At 37.4% G+C, this 22,120-nt stretch overlaps 1 protein-coding gene across 1 annotated transcript in view; it reads left to right on the forward strand.

Moving 5' to 3' along the window:
• Positions 1-22,120, forward strand: part of PLXDC2 (plexin domain containing 2) — a 255,390-nt gene that overhangs the window by 226,309 nt on the left and 6,961 nt on the right. Inside the window, exons 12-13 of the mRNA XM_031066745.1 lie at positions 429-467; positions 13,272-13,432. Coding sequence (XP_030922605.1) covers positions 429-467; positions 13,272-13,432 — 200 coding nt within the window. The remainder of the gene's footprint in view (positions 1-428; positions 468-13,271; positions 13,433-22,120) is intronic.

Raw genomic sequence — 22,120 nt, forward strand, 5'->3', positions numbered from 1 at the left:
GAAAGTAAATAGGGTTTAGTATTAGTAGACTTTTCCAAGATTCTTCAAAAAGAAACTGTCATTGTCTTACTTTATTGACATATGTTGGTTCATATAGTCCTTAATATGATAGAATGCTCAAGCTATGTGTGAACATGTAATATATATTAATTATTTATAAACATTATGAGACACACTCTCATACCCTTATTTGCTTGTGTTTTGAATCCTCCTGAATACTTTAACAGTCTTGTAAGTAGGGTTTTTCTATGGTGATAAGAAAGTGTAGTGTTCAGTCTAAGAAGAACCACAATCTAGCTCTCATTGAGTTTAGTACCAAATAATTTTCTTGTTGTGGAATATATTTATCATTAGAAACTTATTGCTAAAGTGAATCGTGACCTAAAAAAATGCTTTTTCCTTCAACTAACTTTGAATTTCGTTTATAGATGACACCAAGATAGCACTGCACCTAAAAGATAATGGAGGTAAGAGATATTTTTTTGGTCTGTAAATAGTGTCAGTATTTTGTCAAATTATACTTCACTGATTTTTATTAATGAAAATCTGATTGTAGAAATTGTTTTTACCAGACTCTCAAGGGACTACAGCATCCCACATCTGTGTGGAAGATAAGTAGGGCAAATAAGCTTAGGAACTGCTTAGGAAACTAAATATTTACAATTGTCTTTAGCATTCTATAATTAAAGAGCTTGTTCAATTATGGACATATTAAGCAAACTTTAATTATATTAATACAATTATTGACTAGTAATACAGTATTAATATAGTTGTTGACTATAATAGTGCAGTAACTGTTTTAAGAGAGTACATGGTGCTAGTTCTAAATAATAATGTGCTATAAAGTCATTCACAGTAGTGAATCATTACATGACATTTTGTTAATAAGCATACCCATTTTACATCTACGTCTGTACTAGCAGAGATCCTGCACATTCTCCATGCACATTCCCTATGCACATTCCCTGTGCAAGTTAATAAGATCACCTTTGCCATAAGTGCCCCTGTTAAATGAGGCTCTGCAAGGGACTACCTTTGTAATCTTCTTTGTGAGTTCAAGGACTAAGACCTGAGATTTTCCCTTCTGCCTTTGAAGTGGATGAGAACTCCAGTACTAGAATAGGACTGAGTTGTCAGACGTCACCTGCACCTGTGTTCATTGCTAAAGGAGAGCTAGCTGAGGTGAAAAGGAAGATTTGGGTTAATTTCTGAAGGCTTCAGAATGATCTATCAAAGCAGAGGAAGATTTGCTGAACAAATTTAAATAAATCACATTTCTGCTGATATTAAGGGGAATATTATTGGCTCTGATTGCCTTTCCAAGCAGGGAGCATGAAGTTTCTCTCATGGGTCAAGGGAACAGGTAGCCAAGTGTGGCAGCAGGAACAGGCAGGGCACAGGGCAATCCCAGCAGCTCAGGGAAGCAACAGGGGTCAGCCCTGGTCTAGTGACCATCCCCTGAGTCTGCAGCAATGAGGCAGACCCAGGGACAAGGCAGGAAGCCAGGATGGCCAAGAAGGGAGCAGGAACACAGCAAAGTGGCACAGCTGCCAATAGACAGCTCAGGAAAGGACCAGAGAGAGCATCTCCCATCACTGGTCCTAGAGAAGGGGAGATGATGAACCACATCTACGCAGGAATTCTGCAAGAGCAAAAGGATAAAGAGCTCCAAGGCCCATCCAAGGAGGCACAGTCTGTGGATAGGACTGGAGGCAAGCTATCTTTAGTGCTGGTCCAGGACACAAGATCAGAGATGGGATTGAATATAGGTTCATCTGCAGCATAGGACCTGCAGTGGGTTTGGACCTGAGCTTACATGGGGGCCCCAACATCATGGGCAGAGGGACTGCATACAGCAGTCCAGAACAGGTGAGATATAGCAGTTTCTCAGGACCTTCACAGAGAATTATTCAAGTTTTGAAAAAACACAGAGTGCAAATGCCACTTAGCTTGTTGGTCTCTTCCCCTGCCGTTTGTTTTTCAGTCATATTCAGCCATTATTTTCTCCTTCACTCAAACTAGAGATCTGTTCACTCCATGGGGGCAGTTCTCATCCTCTTCCTTGCCAGTCTCCCCTCTGTTATTTTGCTGTCACCAACCACAGCAGGGCTGGTCACATGCTGTATTGGGCATTGAATTGTCCAGGTTTTGGCAGTGGTGTTTTTTGACATTGCTTTGAGGCGTTAGCGATCCCTTGGAATAAAGTGATCTGTAAACTCAATGTGGTACTTTTAAGCATTTTGTCTATGGAAATGTCCCTGAAACCTTCTCTCTTTCTCTTGAAATCAAATTGCTTCTGATTTTATGCTGAAAAGTGCTTCAGTGCTCTTAGAGGTCAATAGTCAGCACTTCATTCTACTGTTCCATGTCTGCTCTGAATGGAGATGTGTTCCTGGCTGAAAAGAGCCCACACTCTGCCCTGTGAGCCAACGCTCCATGGCAGGTGACTGACCCAGGAACAGGCAGCTCTTCATCATGAGCATCGCATACACAGCTAAAAACTATGCTGTTATATAAAAAATTATTCCAGAAGTGGGGTTTAGAAAACACATCCATATTTCTTTCATTTTGGGAATAGCAGTGAGATTGTTTTCTCACTTGTTTGTTTTGTGCCCAAGATCTGAAAAATAACTGTGTAAAATTGTTGAATCCTAGAGCAAATTATAGATGGCTGTGGCCTACTTGGTAGGTGAGGGGTAGTGTTTGAGGTATTGGCTATACATAGAAAATTCATTTCCACAGAGAAAGCTGCTGCATTTTAGGAGGACAAACCAACACCTGATGCAATTATTCATTTTCCTTGAGCTTTCCTTTTATTCTTGAAATTTAAAAAAAATAAAATTACTTCAAACAACACAAAAGCAAAGCAACACTCCAGGATTTCTCATTCACACAGTAAATGTATCTTTTAATCTGAGAAGTTCTTTTTGATGAATCTCCAATTATGTATTGAATTTTCTAGTGTCCCCTAGATTCGACTCAGATAAAACCTCTGTAGCCGCAGGCACATTCTTTGATTCTCTGTGGTTTGTCAGCCTTTCATAAAGAGTAGATTATTCCAGGTCATGAATACAGGGTCTTTACTTTCTCACACTAAATCTTTTAAAACTCTAATGAAAGGGAAGCCTTTATAATGGAAAACCAAAGCCATATTGGATCAATGATTGCCTATAGTTTGATGTGTCCTTGGGTGATAGCAGTCAATATCTGGTTAGGTAGAACAAAAGGATTCCATAGAAATTCTACATCTCACCTCTGTCTAGAACTTTTGAAACCAAATATTATAAATTTATAAATTGTTATAAATTTAAAATTTTTGTTCTGTTCATACTGCTTTGACCTTTTAATTGTATGAGAAAAACTTTCACAACTGTACTGTAATCCAGCCACAGTTTTGTGGCATATCTTAATGTACATTTCAAATTTGCTTGGCTTTGTTTCTTCTGCCTGCCCTCTTTCTTTACAGACATGACAAATGCCTGTTACATGCATGCCTAGACAATTTTAAAATACAGGTGGCCATCACAATTTTTGTTATATCTTGGTTCTCCTTAAGTTGAAAAGCATTTTATAAGTTCTAAGAGATGTCCAGGACTAAAAAATGTATGATTTTTTTTTGTTATTAATTTCAGGTTCAGTTGTTTTTTTTATTTTCTTAAAATTTCACACAACTGACTAAACAATTTAGAAGCCTAATTTTTCATAAAAACTGTGAGCAATTTGCCATGGCTATCCTGTAATACAATATTTTCTTGTTGAGAACTCTCTGGTGGATGATTTAGATGATTGGCTAGCACATCCAGAGATTTTATTTGACATTTTTAGACACTTTGTTGTGATGATTAGATTGCCATGAGTCCCTCACAGTCCTTCAGCTTTAAAACTCTAAAGAAAAGTCTATGTCTTTTGGACAGCAGGTATCAGGCAAATGCCACACTTTTCATTCCTCAAGGTGAATCAATTTCATACAGAAATTTATTTCATCCATTTCATGCAGAAATTTCTGTTTCAAAAAAGGAAAGCTGTTAAAAAAATTAACAAACTGTTGAAGGAAAAAAAGCTGTTTAATTTATTTGTTAACAAGTTCATCCCAGCATATGTAGTTCTAGGAAATGTCAGTATCATGTTTTTTTCACTTTCATCTGCACATTTTCAAAGATGATCTAGATATAACTAACAGCAATGTACTAACAGGATTAACATTCGTGCTACAGAGAGCTTAATTGATTTTGAGAGATTAGGAAACTCAGTTAGAAATTACCAAAATGTAGACAAAGTTTTGGAAAAAGAGTACTTTTATATACTTTATATACAGTGATAAACTTACTCAAGACTATTTTTTCCAATAGTGTCCTATGTCTTGAAACTAGCTTCCATAAGTCATCTGTCTTCCTAATTTCAGTTATAGAGAAAATGCAGTCCTTTTTTTCTTGTGTACCCTGAACTCCAGCTGCAAGACATAAAACACCATCTAACACCTGATAAGAGTCATATACTTTTTTTCTTTCTAATATGTTAAGTTGCTAAATGATTCATAAAATTAGATATATTTCACCAAAGAAATAAGCCAGCTTTTCAGGCAAAACAAATATTTTTGTCATAGAGGAAGTTATTATGACCACACAGTCCAAAACTAAGTGACTCAGCTTAATAAGTCACTATGAATTAGCTGAGTCTTCCCCAATTTTAAAGTAAAACACAATAAATTAAAAAATTATAAACATAACCTTTTGTTGGGGCTTAAAACTGTTTTAAAGTGGACTTTGTATAAGATAAGATTGACAAGATACAGCTTGTTTGTTACTGCAGGAACTTAGCCCAGGCACAGGAAATGACCTTCCAGAGGCTTCGTCTCATCTGGTGTTAGCCAGGAATCCACCAGCTGTTCTTTTAGGCCTTTCTCCCAGCCAATGGCAAGCAGTAGGCAAGAGAAAGCAATTAAATGTCATGCGAAAAGAAGTGCCCAGGCTGGAATATGTTACCATATGGGGTGCCTAACTCTACCAGATACAGAGTAAAATCTAAATTACATACTAAGAGTGGGCATCTTGTAGGTACCCAAGGTTTCCTTAAATTAATTATCTTCAGGTTGTCCTAGCTCAGGTGTTTTGTTTCCATTCCTGTTCAGAAACCTGCAGGACAAGAGTCGGACCTTTTCCCCAGTCTTTTCTCATTATAAAAGGAGGATTTAAGGTTTATATCATTATTGCAAAAATCCTGTTGAGATTAGGTAATGGATTATGTAATTATATGTTTACTTCTGTGTGTTCCACTTACTCAAAAATGCTGGTGTTCCCCTAAAATTGCAGGGTCCACACAATTAGTGAAGCAAGGATTTCCTTGAAGAAAACTGGTCATAAGGTTTACTTTATCTGTGCTGTGCCATGTGCTGTAGTTTTACAAATAAAATCTTACCAAAGAGCAGTTTTGAAATGGTTTCTATCAATAGTGTTGCAAATAGAAGAAGAAGAGAAAAGTGTCAGACCACAGTGAAGTGGAATAGGTGGTGATGGATAGAAATGTATTCATAGGACAAAAATATGAAGATAGATTCAAGAAAAATTAATCAGCTTCATTATCAGATAAACCAGAAAGAGCCTTGTAAGCAGAGATTATCTGATTTTTTTACTATTTTTTCTTTTATTTAGGTAGGAAAGAAATTCCAACAGAAACAAAATATAACTCAAATAAGTCAGAGATTGTTCCTGTATTTGATTTCACACCATAGATTATAGGTTAAGAAATACTAGTACATCTCATTTTACTCTCTGTTTCTCTCTGAACTTTTTCCAAGCTGTTTCACCTCTCATTTCTCAGCAGCCTCTTCTCAGCTCAAGTTAGAGACAGGTCTTGATAAAAATTAGAACTATCTCTTGTCTTTGGTATGATCAAAGTTGAACTTTAAACCCAACTAATTTCCCCTAATGCTGGTCTCTGTTTCCTGCAAATTCAGCTGTAACACTCAGAATAGGAAAGCAGTGCTTTTAGAAAAAAGTGTGGGATCTACCATAGTATGTTACTGTATGAAACATGAAATGATGGGCCAAGTGTAATTCAAGTTCTTCCCAGTAAAACTTGGGATTTAAGGATAGCCTATACAGCCTTGCTGGGGTTCAGTATGGTATTACATTCATGTCTGATAGCAGATATCTTATTGAAATTGAGCCAAAGGCAAGAATACAAGCTTGGAAAAGCAACAGCCTCTTATATAAATATTCCCAACTTCCTCATGCATCAGACAGAGGAAGAAATATATCTTACATATTATATGCATTGGCCAGTGGACTACATGCATGTTTTTTAAAGCAAGTACAAATGAAAAGTGTTGGACTCATCCATTCTGGTTAAAAAAAAATCTTTATTCTTATTTGTGGCATAAATAAACTGTTGCTTTTCACTTGCTTCATGGTACTTTGAATTGTACTTAAATGTTTCTTATAACAAGAGAGTTGTGCCTTTCCCAGAATTTTTGCATCTCCATTACCTCCCAGTTTTGTTGTCAAATAACCCCTAGAAAGAAAATATCACTTTCTGCTTGAGCAAAAAATGGCATTTTTTATCATATTAAGTGTTATATATCACATTGAAGAAGCATGATGTTGAAAAAACAGAGGAGCTGTGTGTAGACACTTCAACATATATTGAAATCTAGCATACTAGTTTTGGTTTTCTTTGGTTTTCTAAGACAGATATAAAATTATGTATGGTATTCTACTCTTACAGTTGTCATGACTTTGTTGTAAAGGCACAGAGCTGGCTTTGTTAGTCACACATTTACATTTTGCTGACTTTGTACCAGATCAAAGGGTTAATGAAAAAACCCCATGTAGCTCTAAGTGCAAATCTTAAGGAGGACTACATGGATAAAACGGGATAAACTTTTAAGAAAAGGCTGCTTTCTTTAGTGTTTTATCATCTGCTCCTGTTGCTGTCACAGTGCTATGGCAATGTGACAGCTAGGGCACACAAAGATCCTGTGATTTTCTGTCTCTAACTTCCTATTCTACATGGAGTTAATCCAGTTCTGCAGTTAGTAGCCTTCTCCAATCTTCTCTACACTGCTCACTCATCTTTGACATCAGTGTGCATGGGTCACTATAAAGAAGGGCAAAAATGAAGGTCAGGTAAAGGAAAGCTCATATAGTTGTGCATTTTGCATTGAAGTTGAAATATCTGAAGTTGTTCTGTGTCCCAAAGATGTGGTGGGCACTGTGGTGGGTAACTCTACAAACATTAGACACAGCGTTAGAGAGGAACAGCCTGCTTTACCTCAGTAGGGTTAAGAGGAGTCAATGGGGTGACAGAACTGGAATTCTTATAAATAGCTAACTTTTTTTTTTCATCTGAATTTGAATCAGCTACTTTTACAGGCAAATGGTGTGGTCCTTCATGGTACTTATTGAGCTTCATGATGACAACTGTTTGATGCTAAGTATTGTAATGGCTTACACGGTCTCAACCAGCTCAAACTAAAATTGATACTAAAATTGATACAGATAGCAACTGTTGTAGCATTAAGTGATATTTTAGAGCAGAAGAATGAAAGCCCTTAGATAACATGTTTAGAGTACTGTCATCCTATAAACAGAGGGATTTGATTGTAATGGGCTCTCATCAATTTACTTCACTAAGCAGTTGATCAGTCTTGGAGAGACTTACTGAGTTGCCCTGGGTCCTACAGAAAATTGATAGTGAAGCCAGATACTGAATTCTGATTTGATGTGTTATAGTTCATAATATTCTCACTCAGAGACCACCTTTCATTTCTTACATGCAATTGAAAATCAATTTTTAAAGCATTAGCTGAGCTATAACTTAATAAATCATCATGAAACCAAGTAAAGCAATGGCTTAACCTCAAAATGTTAACAAATGCTAAGGGATTGAACCCACAAATCAAGAAAATAACACTCCATTACTGTGAATAAGTTGAGAACTCCAGAGCATGCTGTTCCTAAAAGAGGTAGAGAGAAAATTTTTACGGGGATTCCCTAGAGTCTCTGGAGAATCCTTCCAGCAGCACATTCCCTTATTCCCTCCCACACGCCATTAATCACGTTTTCAGCAATCTGTGTTATGTACAGGGAAAAAACTTGTGTATAAAGAACCATATACCTGTCCCATAAAGCAAGGAGTGTCCTGGTAGATTCACATTCCAGATGTAAATGGAGGCCCAGAAGAGGGGGAAATTCTGGTGGCTCTATTGAGCTCACTGTGCCTGTAAGCCTTTGTGCTCAGCTGCCCTAAACATTCTGTCCTCCCTCTTGGCAGGAGCCTATTAACTCAAACCCATAGTCATGCAAACAGGAGTGGCACAGTTTCCAGGCTAGAAATTATACATGTAATAGGGTGGAGGGCGAGTGAATGAACTTGATCTGTAGTTGCCCCAGAATATGCAGCAAGAGAAGGTTTCTGCTTTTTTACTGACCAAAAGAGAGAAAATACATTCTTCTGGTAAAAAGAGGGGAGAAAAGAATCAAGTTTGGGACTGAGCTATCATCTTCAGGCTGTTAGCTGCTATTTAAGTCATCTATATCCCTGACTTTGTGTGTCAGTCAGGAGGGTCAAATAAGGTATTGTGTTTTATCCCTTAATGATTCATGTGCATAAAAGTGAGTTTGAATTGGAGGTTCAAATCCAAAGGCTTTTTCCAGATGGTCTTTTACCATCTGATCAAAATGCAAGAGCAAAAAGGAATGCCATGGCTTTTGGAGGGAAAAGCAAAATTTTATTTTCCAAGTCTGCAATGAAATTCTACATTTTTTTTTGTCATTCAACTTTTGTTCTACATCACTTTATATAAAGGAAATTTTCTAGCCAGGAAAGACCAGAAGTTCATCTATTTCTCCTCAGTTTATCCTGTAAAATGTTCTGTATCCCTGTTCTCACAGACAGAGATAGTAATCTCTGGAAATTAAACTCTTTTGTATCTCATAAGAGGTGTAAATGTATGTATCACAATTTTGTTTTCTCATATATAAAACTATCACAGTAGAAACCTTTTGTAAACTTTAAAATTAGATAATAAAAACAATGCATTTCATTATTTACAGACCTCAAGGGTTAGTATGCAGTTATGAGAAAAATCATGTTGCCAATGTACCCCCAATGTGTTTACAAAGAGCAAGTAGCAGTTAGGAAACACAAAAGCAGTTTCAGTTTGTAGTCTTTGTTCTGTTAAAGTCAGCATCGCAGTCCTGTGTGTCATGGAAAAACAAGATTTTCAATTTTCATTCCTTGAGGGTTTTTTTGTTTTCCTACTCCAAAAGAAGCTAGCCCAAGTGTAACTGGAGACATAATAGCTATTTTAAATCAAAGATTTTAAAGTGTTTATGTGTTTCTAATGGAAACAATAGGAACATTTTTACTGTGTTTTCACTTTATTTTTTTTTAAACATTACAGTGTCAGAACAGCTATTTCTTGTTTGGATTCTCTGCCTTTATATTAGGGAAAAAAAGGCTACTTGCTCTTTCTATCCAGTCATTCAGCACCTAATGAGAAGCAGACTGACCTTGGAGATATTAACAGGCTCCTTCAGCTTAAAAGTCTAATGCATTTAAGATTTTGAGAAGACATTAAAAATATAGAGTATATTATATGTAACAATTGCTTCTTGAGCATAAGAAAAGGAAAGTCTGGGGAAAGTTCCAAAGAGAAAACTCCTTTTGGGAAAGGATTGGTCATAAAACAAATAGCCTTCCATGGGTATAGCCTTGCCTGGAACAACAGACATGCTGTGATAATTGTAGTAAGACTTCTACACCTGAAAAAGTTTCCAAGTCCTTGTTTTTTTATCTATTTCCCTTGGTGTCTTTTTAAAAGAACTGACAGTTGATTTTGCAGCAAAGAGTATTTTCAGTGTTGACAACACTGTTTATTGTCTCTGTGTAAAGAGAGTGAAATCAATTTCTCATGAGTATTTGAGCCCTGGGGTCAATGGACTGAATTTCCATTATGGAAATTACAAGTTACTTAAACTTGATGTAAGTTAAGGAAAGCATTTCTTTTGTTTCCTTTTTTTTCTTTTTTGCATTTGGCATTCTGCACTGATGTCCACACAGTGCTCCACCCTTGACTAACAGAAATCTGGGCAGGCAGTTGACACCTGTGCTCTTTCAAAGAGACTGTGTTCTGGTTTGCAAAGCTGGATGCTGAAAGCTGAGAAAATATCAGATCAAAAGGGATTAAACGGATGACCTTTATAGAGTGGTTAGGACCTTTGCTGAAGTCCAGAACTTTTTAAAATGCAGAATATAATGTTATGCCTTCAGCCATAACACAGTAACAATACAAATTGCTCATTTAGTGCAAATCAGCCTGAAAATGGGTACATGACAAAGTAGTTTTTGATGCACAAATGTGACATTAAAGTAAAGAGTATGAAACTGTCAAAAAGATAATTATGAGACAAACAAGCTATGAATCCTCTGCTCCTTTGCAGGAGTAGTTCCTTCTCAGTAGGGTGACTCAGAACTAACTGAGTTCACCAGTGGGAATTAACAGTCCAGCCAAGAGGATGTACAACCAAGCAGGCCTTTTCTGATGGCCTTTCAGTTACTTAATTTCCGTTGGTATGGAAACTTGAAAAATATGTACAAGTACTAAATATTGTTACCGTGCATGAACAGAAACTAAGACTGGTGTTTCTATGCATTCGTCTGTTCTCAAATGAAGTGAATATTGATGGCTATGTCAAGCAAAAGATTCTGCTGTCTGAAAAGAAGAGGAATCTTATTTTGGATCACCATTCTTTCCTGTCTTCTCCATGAATCTTGCATCCTTTTTTATATAGTTCTCTAACTAGTACAAAGGATTTTAAGGACCCTTTAGGAGAAATTTTGAAAATTTGAAAAATAGAACTTCCACAGTCTAGGTAATATCTCCTTTCCTCCACTTTAGTATAAAGAATTGCCTGGAAATGTTCACACTATGTATTGTGATAATAAAATAAAATAAAATAAAATAAAATAAAATAAAATAAAATAAAATAAAATGCTAAGATCTACTTTCCCATTTCAAAACTCCTATACATTTGTATGAGCTAAGCTCTAAGAAAGCAAAGTAAATCCCTTTGTAGGATTTAAGCAGGGAGAGACCTGATTTTTGGATCCTGTTCAAACATAAACTCAAAATTCATGTCCAAAATTAGTACAATTAAAACTGAAGTCCCTGTGTGAGCAGATACTCATGAACTTTTATAAAGAATGATACCTGCAGGATTCAGCTGTACCAGAGTGGGTCTCATGCTTGCAATTTTTTTAAAGTCATTAATGTTTCCTACACGCTAGTTTAGCTTCCCAATGTATTGGGATCTTCTTCTTTATGCTCTGATTCTGTTATTCAGTTCCTTACTCCACAAAGTGTCGCTGACTTTAGGGGACAGAACAGAGCAACACTGCTGGGTTTTGACTGTCCTGAATCAAGATTGAGGAAATATGGACAAAAGGGATATGTACATGAATCCCTTCTCTATCCCCAGAGATGCATAACTATTTCATGGAGTAATAGTCAGATATATGCCTTGGCTGAGACCATGCATCTTCATTTTCCTTTTCTCCCTTTTGTTCTAATGGTGCCATGGAATCTGCTGGGTGACCAACCACGCAGCCTTCCTTAGTCTGGAGATAAACATGCTGCCATACATGGGTGTATGAGCTCTAACACTCAGATTAACTGTGCCTCTTTTCTTTTATTGCCCCTCATGCAAGACATTTACTACTACCTGCATCAATATGCCTTTCTTCTATATTTTTCCAATTCTCAGTTTTAACTTTAGTGTGGAGTATTCAAGTCCAATCAGATGAATGGTAAAAGACCATGTACATTTATTGCCATTGTTGTTGTTGTTCCTCTTAATAACAATAACAGTGAGTGATTTGTTTGAAGTGATACTCATAACGCATATCTGTCTTCAAAGAACAAATAAAAGGGAACCTCAGAGAACATAGCACACTAAGACAACCAAACAAATATTTCGAGGGGATGGCACAGCAAAAAGGATGTTTGCAGATATCAATGATTTTCATTATAGTCTGCTTGCCAAGCAAGCATGGTGAGAGGAAATTTAAAAGTGGACCTGAAAGAAAATTTTTCATAAGCAAGACTAGACAGGTGTTGTATGGACTAATCCATAAAAGTGATTAGAGGAATTTCCAGAAAAGCAGAAAGCAGTGGGAATATCACACAAACTCACAGAATATGTGGAGTTGGAAGGGACCCACAAAGACCACAGAGTCCAACCCCTGGCCCTGCAATGAACCACCCCCAAGAGTCACACCATGTGCCTGAGAGCATTGTCCAAATGCTTCTTGTACCCTCTCAGGCTTGGTGCTGTAACAACCTCCCTGAGGAGCCCAGGAACCCTCTGGGTGAAGAACATGTAGCAGAATGATGGAAGTTTGTGAAGTCAACTTACCAGAGCTCTACTGGTGTTTCTTTAACCTGAATGACTCTTCTGCCTGCAGAAATGGGCAGAACGGCAATTATTGCATGCAAGAGTATGATGAACAACAACCAGTTCTACAGGTGTTGGTTAATATATTGAAAAAACTTTTCCCCCAGAGGTTACATTGTTGTTGAAAGGCTTGCAGTCACTTATTTTGGAAGCACTGCTGGCACAGACGGCCCTCTTTTATCCTGACAGGAGCATAGCACAAGTGGCTTCTTGGTATCAAGTTTAGTAAATGAATGGTCTTCTGTAATTCTTTGGTATGACAAGCATTCTACTGAGAACAAGATCAAAATATTGCAGGATATTTGCATCAATCTGTTGCACTTTTGGCTGTCTGATTCAGTTGCAAAGAGCAGTTCCAAACTCTTCTACAAGCTAATGAATAAAGCTTTCAGAATACCTAGACCTCACAAGGGTTTGTGGCATGTCTCAACTGGAGTATTTAAAGAAAAATAAAATGTTCAAAATGTATTCAATTAGTACTTTTTTTCTCTGTGGGCCAATTGAAATAATTTTATAAGAAAATCAAAGCAAACTGTATTATAAAGGCAATTAGGAACGTCAGACTGCCCATTTTACGTTCAAAAGAAAGGATATTAATATCATTTCTTGAATTAGAATCAGTAAAACCTTTGAAAGTCTCTTCATTAAGATTATGAAAGTACCCAGTGGTAGAAAAGAGACATCTAATATCTTTTTCCAGCTTGGGCTGTGGAAAATGAGGTACATGTAACACAGAAAAAGGAAATGCTCAGTTGCCATCTGCGTGATGGAATGGGTAAGGCATAAGTTACAGTGCTAAGTGTGCTCTTTGTGCAGCTTCAACAGACGACAGCGCGGTGGAGAAGAAAGGTGGAACACTTCACGCCGGGTTAATTGTCGGCATCCTGGTGCTGGTCCTCGTTGTGGCTGCAGCCATCCTCGTGACTGTCTACATGTATCATCATCCAACATCAGCAGCTAGTCTCTTCTTTATAGAGGTAAGACAAGAGCAAGACTCTGTGTCACTAGTCCTGTTTCTTGGCTGGGATAGTTGGAGACTCCAAAATAGATCTTTCTTAACTGAATCAAAAAGTGTCTTCATGTTCAGAGTGTAATCCTTGAAGAAAAGAAACTCTCCTAGCAGGGGATATTGTTTTGCTCTTAGCATGTTTGTCACTCTGCTCCTTTAGCTACCATTGCTATTACTTCTTTCGCTTGTAGGAGACATATCTAAGAGATATATGTTAGATATCACACTACCTCTCTTTCCTGTCCTTCATTTTCCTCACAACATTTTCCTCCTTTCTGGATTACCTTTCTTGTGCACTGTCACTTTATTTCAGGACATATAATTTTTCTATAATTTTCCTGTGGAGGGAGGAAAAAAGGACTCATTCTTCATTCTACAGAAGAGCTGACTTCTAGTTTGTTTTTAGCTGGAAATTCGTATTAGCTGTTCCTTACACCATTTAAAGGAATCTTTTTACATTTTGTCTAGAGTGTGGAAAATATTTTCACCTAATTTTTAGCATCTATCATTTCTTCTGCTCTTTGGATTAGTGTAGAGAGAAACAGGCTCTTTTAGGCCATGATTCATCTTACCTGTTTGAGACATCCCCTTTAGGATTAGATAAACTGAAATTTTTCTCCCTCAAATACGGATAGCTACCTTAGATGCAGATACCTACTTTGCAGATGCTGACATTTAGTCAGTTCAGTTCTGCTGTAGACAAAAAATATGAGAAAAGAAAATTCTCCATAGGCTTTTGTGTCCACAAAAACCCATGAATACCTACACCTCCTTGTGGTTTCTTTTCTTTAACTCAGCAACATTTCTCTGCCTTGTGCTAAGTATAGATTTGCTGAACCTGAAAGAAAGGGATGATTGTTCAGAACCCCCCACTTGAGTTATTCCCTTCATATGAAGAGCCCAGACACTTACTATTGGACAACAGTGAAGATCCAAAATCCCTGGAAGTATCACTAGGGACATACCTTAGGGATTGCGTAGGTAAAAGCCTGGACCAGGATGTAGACATTTATTCGTAGTGACAGCAATGAGAATTGAAGTGAGATATGAACATGAACAGAATGATTCATCTTTAACATCATATTATAATAAATATTCTCCTTAGAGGGAATTGTAGTGACAGAAATCAGAATGAATTGTTTATCAATATTCCTGTTCTAGTAATGTAACTGTGCTAACCGTCAGGGAACAGAATCCATATAATAACACAGTTTTCTCTCATGTTTATGCAGCATTTCAAGCCAGTTCACTGTTGATATAGACAAACAAAATTTCACTGAAGTCCTTGTATGAAAGAGAAGGTTTTGTCCCTTTCTTTTTTTCATACACAGATTAAATTTATAAGGATTGAATTTCTATTCTTTCACTCTACTAAAAGCAAGTTTCTTATCTGTCATGGTGTGATAGAAAAGGCTAAGTAAATGGCAACACTACTTTTCAACAAGAGAAGATTTCCAAATTACAATACACATTTTTTGGGTTTTTTGTCTGTTTTCAATGTAGTAAGGGCATGTTAATTTATTTCTTTCATTGATAGCATACTCATCATGCAAACAGAGATGCCTTAATCAGTGTTGTTAAACTCATTCCACTGAATCTAATCCTTAGGTGCCATTAATCAATCTATTAATCTATTATTAGTCACAGCTAACATGTCTTTCAGCAAGCAATGTAGTCATTTAGAACAAATAGAAAAACATAAACTTTCTGTATAAAAGAAAGGAGAAATCGGTCAAAATAAAATTTATGCAAAACAAGGTATAACCTTCAGTCTCTATTGGTTACTAGGATAATTGTGGTACTTGTGAAGGATCAGCATTAGCAAGAATTAGTACTAGAAAGTACTAGTCATGAAGGGGTGGCCTTTCCCTGTGAGTGGTGGAAACACTGATGTAGTGGGGAAAATCACAAGGAATGAAATAGGGCATGACTGTATCTCAGAATGCTTACACAAATTTCAAAACTTTAAAACTATTTTTGGTGTCATGAGTCTAGAACAGAGCAATGTAATCCATTCCAAAAATCAAATTGCTTTTAATAAGTTTAATAATTTAATTTTCCAAGAAAAATGTCATTTGATCAATTAAAAGAATAATAAGTAGACTGTATTGTTCTTATATTCATCTGATCTATAGGATTTACATGTTAGCAATGCAAAGAAGAAAATATCTTCTCATACCTGCCTTTTGAAAATGAAGTTCAAAAAACAATCAGGCAAAACTGGTATAAATAGGCCAGTGTTACAAGAAATCATTCTTTATTGCATTTGTGCATTTGAAAAATATTTCAGTAAACTGTTACAGATAACATGATACTCCACGCAGCACAGAAGACAAGCTGCATTATTTATGGGAAATGAATGAAATATGGATCTGATGTTACCATTCTAGGAAAAGAGCTCAAGAGGATTGCCATGGGCTTGGTCATGAAATAAGAGCAAGCACATTAATATTTCAGAAAATAATATTGTTTCCTATGAGTCTCTTGATTAATAAGCACATTGCACAGTTAAAACAAGATATGACAGATGGACAGGCATCACCCTCCTGCGGATGTCTAAAAAATTACAAATGCACTTTAGTCTGCCATCAAGTCTTCAAGTCAAATCAAGATCCACATCAGTTTATCTATCATTAGTAATTAATATAACTCTAAGGCTGGCCAAAAGAAGGAACAGGAACATGGCAAATTTGTATTTACTTTTAAAGAACTTATTTTATGGAGGCATCATATAGACATTAAACATAGCACTCATCCAAAACTCTCATATAATTAAGAGAGAAACTTCTTTTTACATCTAAGATATTGTCACTAGTTGGTAAGTAAAATGTAATTTTCAATCAGATTCTGTTGGGCTTTTTAGGTTAAAGGCTATGTAAGGAATTTTTAGTAGATTTGTTTTATAGTGGTTACTGAATAAAGAACAGTGTAATAAACTGATCCTGTATCTGAGGCTTTAAGTCCCTTTCTTCCTTGTGCTCTCTGCAGATATCACCCAATATTTACTTACCCTGTCTCTCAGGTTCTCACAAAGCTCATCTCAAATCCAACTCATGTTTGTCATGAAGTGAGCTCTCCAGATAAGAATAAATACACCCAGACTTTGACTGTGCTGCTTACCTTCGCACTGATAAAGGCAATCTCTTGTGGCACCTCTGAACACCATTAAATGATATCCTGAGTGCAGGATAGTTGGTTTAAATAAACAATATAGAAAAGCCAAGAAAAATACCATTTATTACAAAAGCTATTGTCTTAGAACATAGTGACATTATTCTATTAATTTTTTTACTATTTAAAAGGTAAAAGTCTGACGAAAATGCTTCTCTAGGGGTTTTTGTTCATGCCTGTTGAGCAGAACACACATGTGCAGCCCCATCAGGAATAAGACAGATATTTTGAACCAAGAGTGTGAGAAGTCTTAAATGCCAGTGCTATTCAATTTGCCTATGCTAGTGTGCAATTTTAAAATACCATCTAAACAGTTCAATGCATTTTCAAAAATGTTCCACATTTTGTTAAGTGTATAGAAGATTCAAATCAAAATGCACTGTTTTCCTGTTTCTTCCAGCCTCTACACTGTTCAATATGTGTTTCATTGTTTAGGTTGGACACTTCTCTGGTGGCCCAAAGACAGAACGAATTATCAGCTTTTAAAGTCAAGGGAGTTTCAGTCAAAGTTCCAATGAATGCAGGCTCTTCCTAAGAGCTAAGAGTAAATATTGACAAAAAATTATCTTGCAGAGTGACAGAAGAGATGTTGCAGGCTTGATTTTTTATTTACTTATCATTAACCTTGCAGTATTTCCTCTCCATTGAATTTTACTTAGTTGCCAATGATTTCCTCTCTTTAATCACATTACATACTCTTAACTTGAGGAATCCTGTGTGTCTTAAGTATACTCTGAGCTGATTTGGACTGATTTTTGTAAAGTAGTATACATGTCAAATAATGCTTTTCATTACTTTCTCAACAAAGTTTATGTCAGAAATCTAACTATAACATATATCACTACACACTAGCTATAGCACAATTAAAAAGTGATTGATTGATTGATTGATTTACTAATTTATGTAGTATACTTTTATTCAGGATGTGAGGTATGATGGCCAAGAAGCCAATCGTGATGTCCTGAATGTCATGGATTGCATACCTGTGATACAATCACAGTGTATGCGATCTAGAGGCCCAGTGCTCAATGTAAAGAGGAGTAAAGAAATTCCCAGCTCAGCCAGATGGATTTGCTCAGATTTCAATGAGCTGTGGGCTAAATTGAAGCTTTAGTTTTATACTTTATTTCTTCCCAGTTTTTTCCCCTCATGTTCTTCCTTTTCCTGTATTTTTAATCTCTAATTATTTTCATGTGTACTTTAACTTGGGTGTTGAGAGCAATTAATGTCCAGGGAACATTTAGCAAATTGAAAAATTAGGTATAAGTCTGATTACTTTTTATTCAGTTGTCTTTTGCATGTTTGTACCCAGCTATCAGTGGACAGAAGGTTTGCAGGATACAAGTTTACACTTGCACTTGGTGATTTTCTTCCCTTCCTTATATTGTGATCCAAAGTCCTTTTGAGGCTTGAAATTTACCTCAGCTGTCATCACAGTGCTCTGCCATTGGGAATCAAAGGCAGTATGATCTGGCCACAGCTGAGAAGTGAAACCTGGTGGGATGGGTCCTGTACCTGGAGTGCCCTGCTGGATGGTTCCAGGCTCTTCAGGAGGGACAGGCAGGGCAGGAGAGGTGCAGGGGTGGCACTGTATGGAATAGAAGGGGCAGAATGTGTGGAGCTCACAGCTGCCAATGGCACACCTGAGAGCCTCTGGGTGAGAATCAAGGGACAAACAAATAATGCAGATGCCATCGTGGGAGTCCACTACAGAGCATGGAGTGACATCAGACTGGTGACCTGTCACTAGGGGTGTTCCACAGGGCTCCATCCTCGGCCCTGTGCTCTTCAACAGCTTCATCAGTGACTTGGACCAGGACTGGAAGGGACACTAAGCAAGTTCACAGACAATACAAAACTGACAGGAGCTGTTCACTCCCTCAAAGGCAGAAAGGCCCTGCAGAGACCTCAACAAATCAGAGGGCTGGGCAATCACCAACCATTGAAGCTCAACAAGGGAGAGTGCTGGATTCTGCACCTGGGATAGGGCAACCCTGGATGTTCAGACAGCCTGGGGAATGAGATGCTGGAGACCAGAGCCATGGAAAGGGACCTGGGGGTCCTGGTCCATGGCACGTTGAACATGAGCCAGCAGTGCCCTGGCAGCCAGGAGGGCCAACCCTGTCCTGGGGGGCATCAGGCACAGCATGGCCAGCAGGGCAAGGGAGGGGATTGTCCTGCTCTGCTCTGCTCTGGGGCAGTCTCACCTTGAGTGCTGGGGGCAGTTTTGGGTGCCGCACAGTAAGAAAAATATTTATTAGAGAGAGTGCAAAGGTGGGCAACAAAGGTGGTGGCTGAGGTCCCTTGATCTGTTCAGCCTGGAGGAGACTGAGAGGAGACCTCATTGGAGTCCACAACTTCGTTTTGAGGGGAAGAGGAGGGTCAGGCACTGATCTCTTCTCTGTCATGACCAGTGACAGGACCTAATGGAATGGCCTGAGGTAGTGCCAGGTGAGATTTAGGTTGGAAAAGGTTCTTCCCCCAGAGGGTGTTTGAGCACTGGAACAGCTCCCCAGGGCAGTGGTCACAGCACCAGCCTGAAAGCCAAAGAAGCATTTGGCAATACTCACAGGCACAGGGTGGGACTCTTGGGGATGCTGCTGTGCAGCTCTGGGAGTTGGACTCAAGGGCCCTTGTGGGTCCCTTCCAACTCAGCAGATTCTGTGATTCTGTGATATGAAGGTAAGGAATGAAACACTGGGATGTCTCTTCCCAGATGGACACAATGATACATTGCCAAGTGTGACTACAAGAGGCTTGACAAGAGATGAATAAAATTTTACTTTGGTGATTCTCTGGGGGCAAAGGATTTCAGGAAGTCTAAAATGACATTTCAAGTTAGGCCTTCTTTACCTCAGGCAAAAGAGCCCTTCTCTTGTATCCGCCTTATAGTTACAACACTTACTAACATATGTGGTCTCCGAAGCGCTAAGAATATGAATGAATTCAGAGTTTATGCATTAGTGGCTGTGTATGTATTAATAGTAGTTAATATGTCACACACTGAAGAACAGTGTGGGTGTTTGTGGTTAAAAATTAACAATTCTTTTGAGTTAAGATCCTATTTTGAAGGTCATATCTTTTGCCTTCATGTTCCCAGCCTCCTTGGAGGTATGTCAGAGCTTTATTTTGCTGGTTCAGCTGCTTAGAAACATACACGTACACTCACATCTCACACATCACATACCTATGTCTTTTTTTGTTGTTTGTTTTACTTCATCTTGGATGTTTAAGATGGGTAATTTCAGGAATCTGTTTAAATGGCCACACAGAGAGTTGAGCTGGTGCTATCAAGCCAAGGAGTGACCTTCAGTAAAAGCACAAGGAGGGAGGAAGGAACAGCTGCAGATCTTCAGCAAACACATAATAGTATGTGATCAGAGCATGGAGAATGCACCTTGACTCCTCTTGATTCAACTTTAATTATATCCTTGATTTAACTTAAATTATGTATTTGCTAGTAAATTAAATAAGGTTGTGACTGATTTTTAGCATAAAGACCTACCAGCATGAAAGGATCTGCATTCCTGTCCTTTAACTCTGCCTCACTTCAAGGTGACAGTATGTAGGCTCTTAGCATGAACTGAGGATGATTTCTAAATACTGAGCTCTAGCTGGGGTGGTCTAAGAAAACAGTACTTATTGGAGGTTTTTTTAAATGATGGGCTGTATAGGGGATTGTATCTGAAAACATTCACTGACACACACATCTAGCAGTAGATTCTCTTCAGATTTTGATCTTCTGCTCATCCCCCTATCTGCTTAGCAGAAGGAAATAATATGAGAAAATAGTTACAATGTTGAAATTCTTGGTATTTCAGAACTCAGGAAATAAATGGACATTTCTGGGTCACCATTTTACTTCTCTGCTTGTAACAGCACACCACAAATAAGGGCCAGATTTAAGATCCAGCCATGTTTTCCATGTACCATTTCTAGGTTTCTGTATTCATGTCACAAATGCAGTGTATGTCTTCAAGCAAACAAGAAGTAAATAGGAGACAGATTTTTTTAAAAAAAGGGGGTTTTGTGAAAAGAATGAGATCATCAGCTGTCTAAGCCAGCTGATGGAGCTCACTCAAATTTGTTGTTTTCTTCTGGGATATAGCCCATTGTTTTTTATAGGGGATTATGCTTTTAGTTTGAAATAGGCTTAACATGGTCATCAAGTAGTTTTTGTCCAGATATTTAGGCTGAATTGCGTTTCATGAAGATGATGATTAAAAAGAAGAGAACAGGTATCATTTTTCTTCTCTTCTTTTGAAGTCCTGACATTTGGAGTATTGTCATTGAGCTCGCTGTCATTGCCTAGTACTGATATAAAGTTATTTTTCCAAAGCTTTTCCAGCTCAGCAGGAAACCTAAATCGACCACAAGGGAGAAGCACTAAAATAAATAATCAACACTGACAATAAAAGTCAAAGGTGTAGAGGAAGGAGGCATTCTGTTTCTTGTCCTTCAGCAGCCATCTCCTCAGATGAACATAAGACTGCAAAAAATGTTGTAGAAAGATGGTTTAAATCACAAAAAGATACGTTAAACAAGTACTTCTATCAAAAAGAAAAATAAATGAAGCCTGTAAATGACTCTACTAAATCTTAAGTCTGAAGCAATCCTTATTTGAGAACAGTTTCTTCAAAATATGAATTTAACATGGTGTCAGGCAATTGTTCTTTTCTTATTCCTGGGAATATATATCAGAAGTACAGTTTCAGATATTCATAGCCTCATCCACTTCTGACTGTGATTTTTCAAATAAATTGGGTGTTTCTATAAGACATTAAAGACTCATGCACAAATTTCAGATAACTTTGAGCACAAAAGTACATGTTATCAAGGTAATTGGCAGCAGAAAGATCTTTACTTCTCACAAGAAACCAAAGCCCTGAATACTGAGGCAGATTAACACTGGACAGGTACTTGGACTAATGAGTCTTGAATAATATCAGATTAACATTTAATCATTTAGTCATTTAGTAAGACCTTACTATAGCTTTGTTCTCTTTTTCTTAATCTATTTTTGTACATCATAACAGTTTTTCTAATGTTTTGCCCATAAATCCAGAATTTTGATTAGTCCATATTTGCATATTTCCATATAGTCAGAATTAAATAGGCCTTCTTGGCAAAGTGTGGTTAAAAAGTACAGCTTTTAAATAGATTTAAATGTGCCTATACTCCTGAATTAGACAAAGAATTTGACATCAGTGGAAATGTAAGATGCAGCCCTTCAGTAGACACAGTGAACCAGCCCTCTGAAGTTTGAAAAATTGAAATATAGAAAAAATCAATACATAGAGGAGACAAAGTTGTGCCAGAACATTCAGTCTAAAAGGTACTCAATAACTTCAGCTTTTGTGTAGTTTAATGGTAAATCAAGTTTACTAGGGAGCTCTGGAGAGTCAAGACTTTGAAAGATTGACCTTCTCATGTTATGTCAAGTATTTGTACTCAGTATACTCAGTATTTATACTCAGTAAATTCA

The sequence above is a fragment of the Geospiza fortis genome, unplaced genomic scaffold (genome assembly GCF_000277835.1).
Source record: "Geospiza fortis unplaced genomic scaffold, GeoFor_1.0 scaffold138, whole genome shotgun sequence".
In the NCBI taxonomy this organism is placed as follows: domain Eukaryota; kingdom Metazoa; phylum Chordata; class Aves; order Passeriformes; family Thraupidae; genus Geospiza; species Geospiza fortis.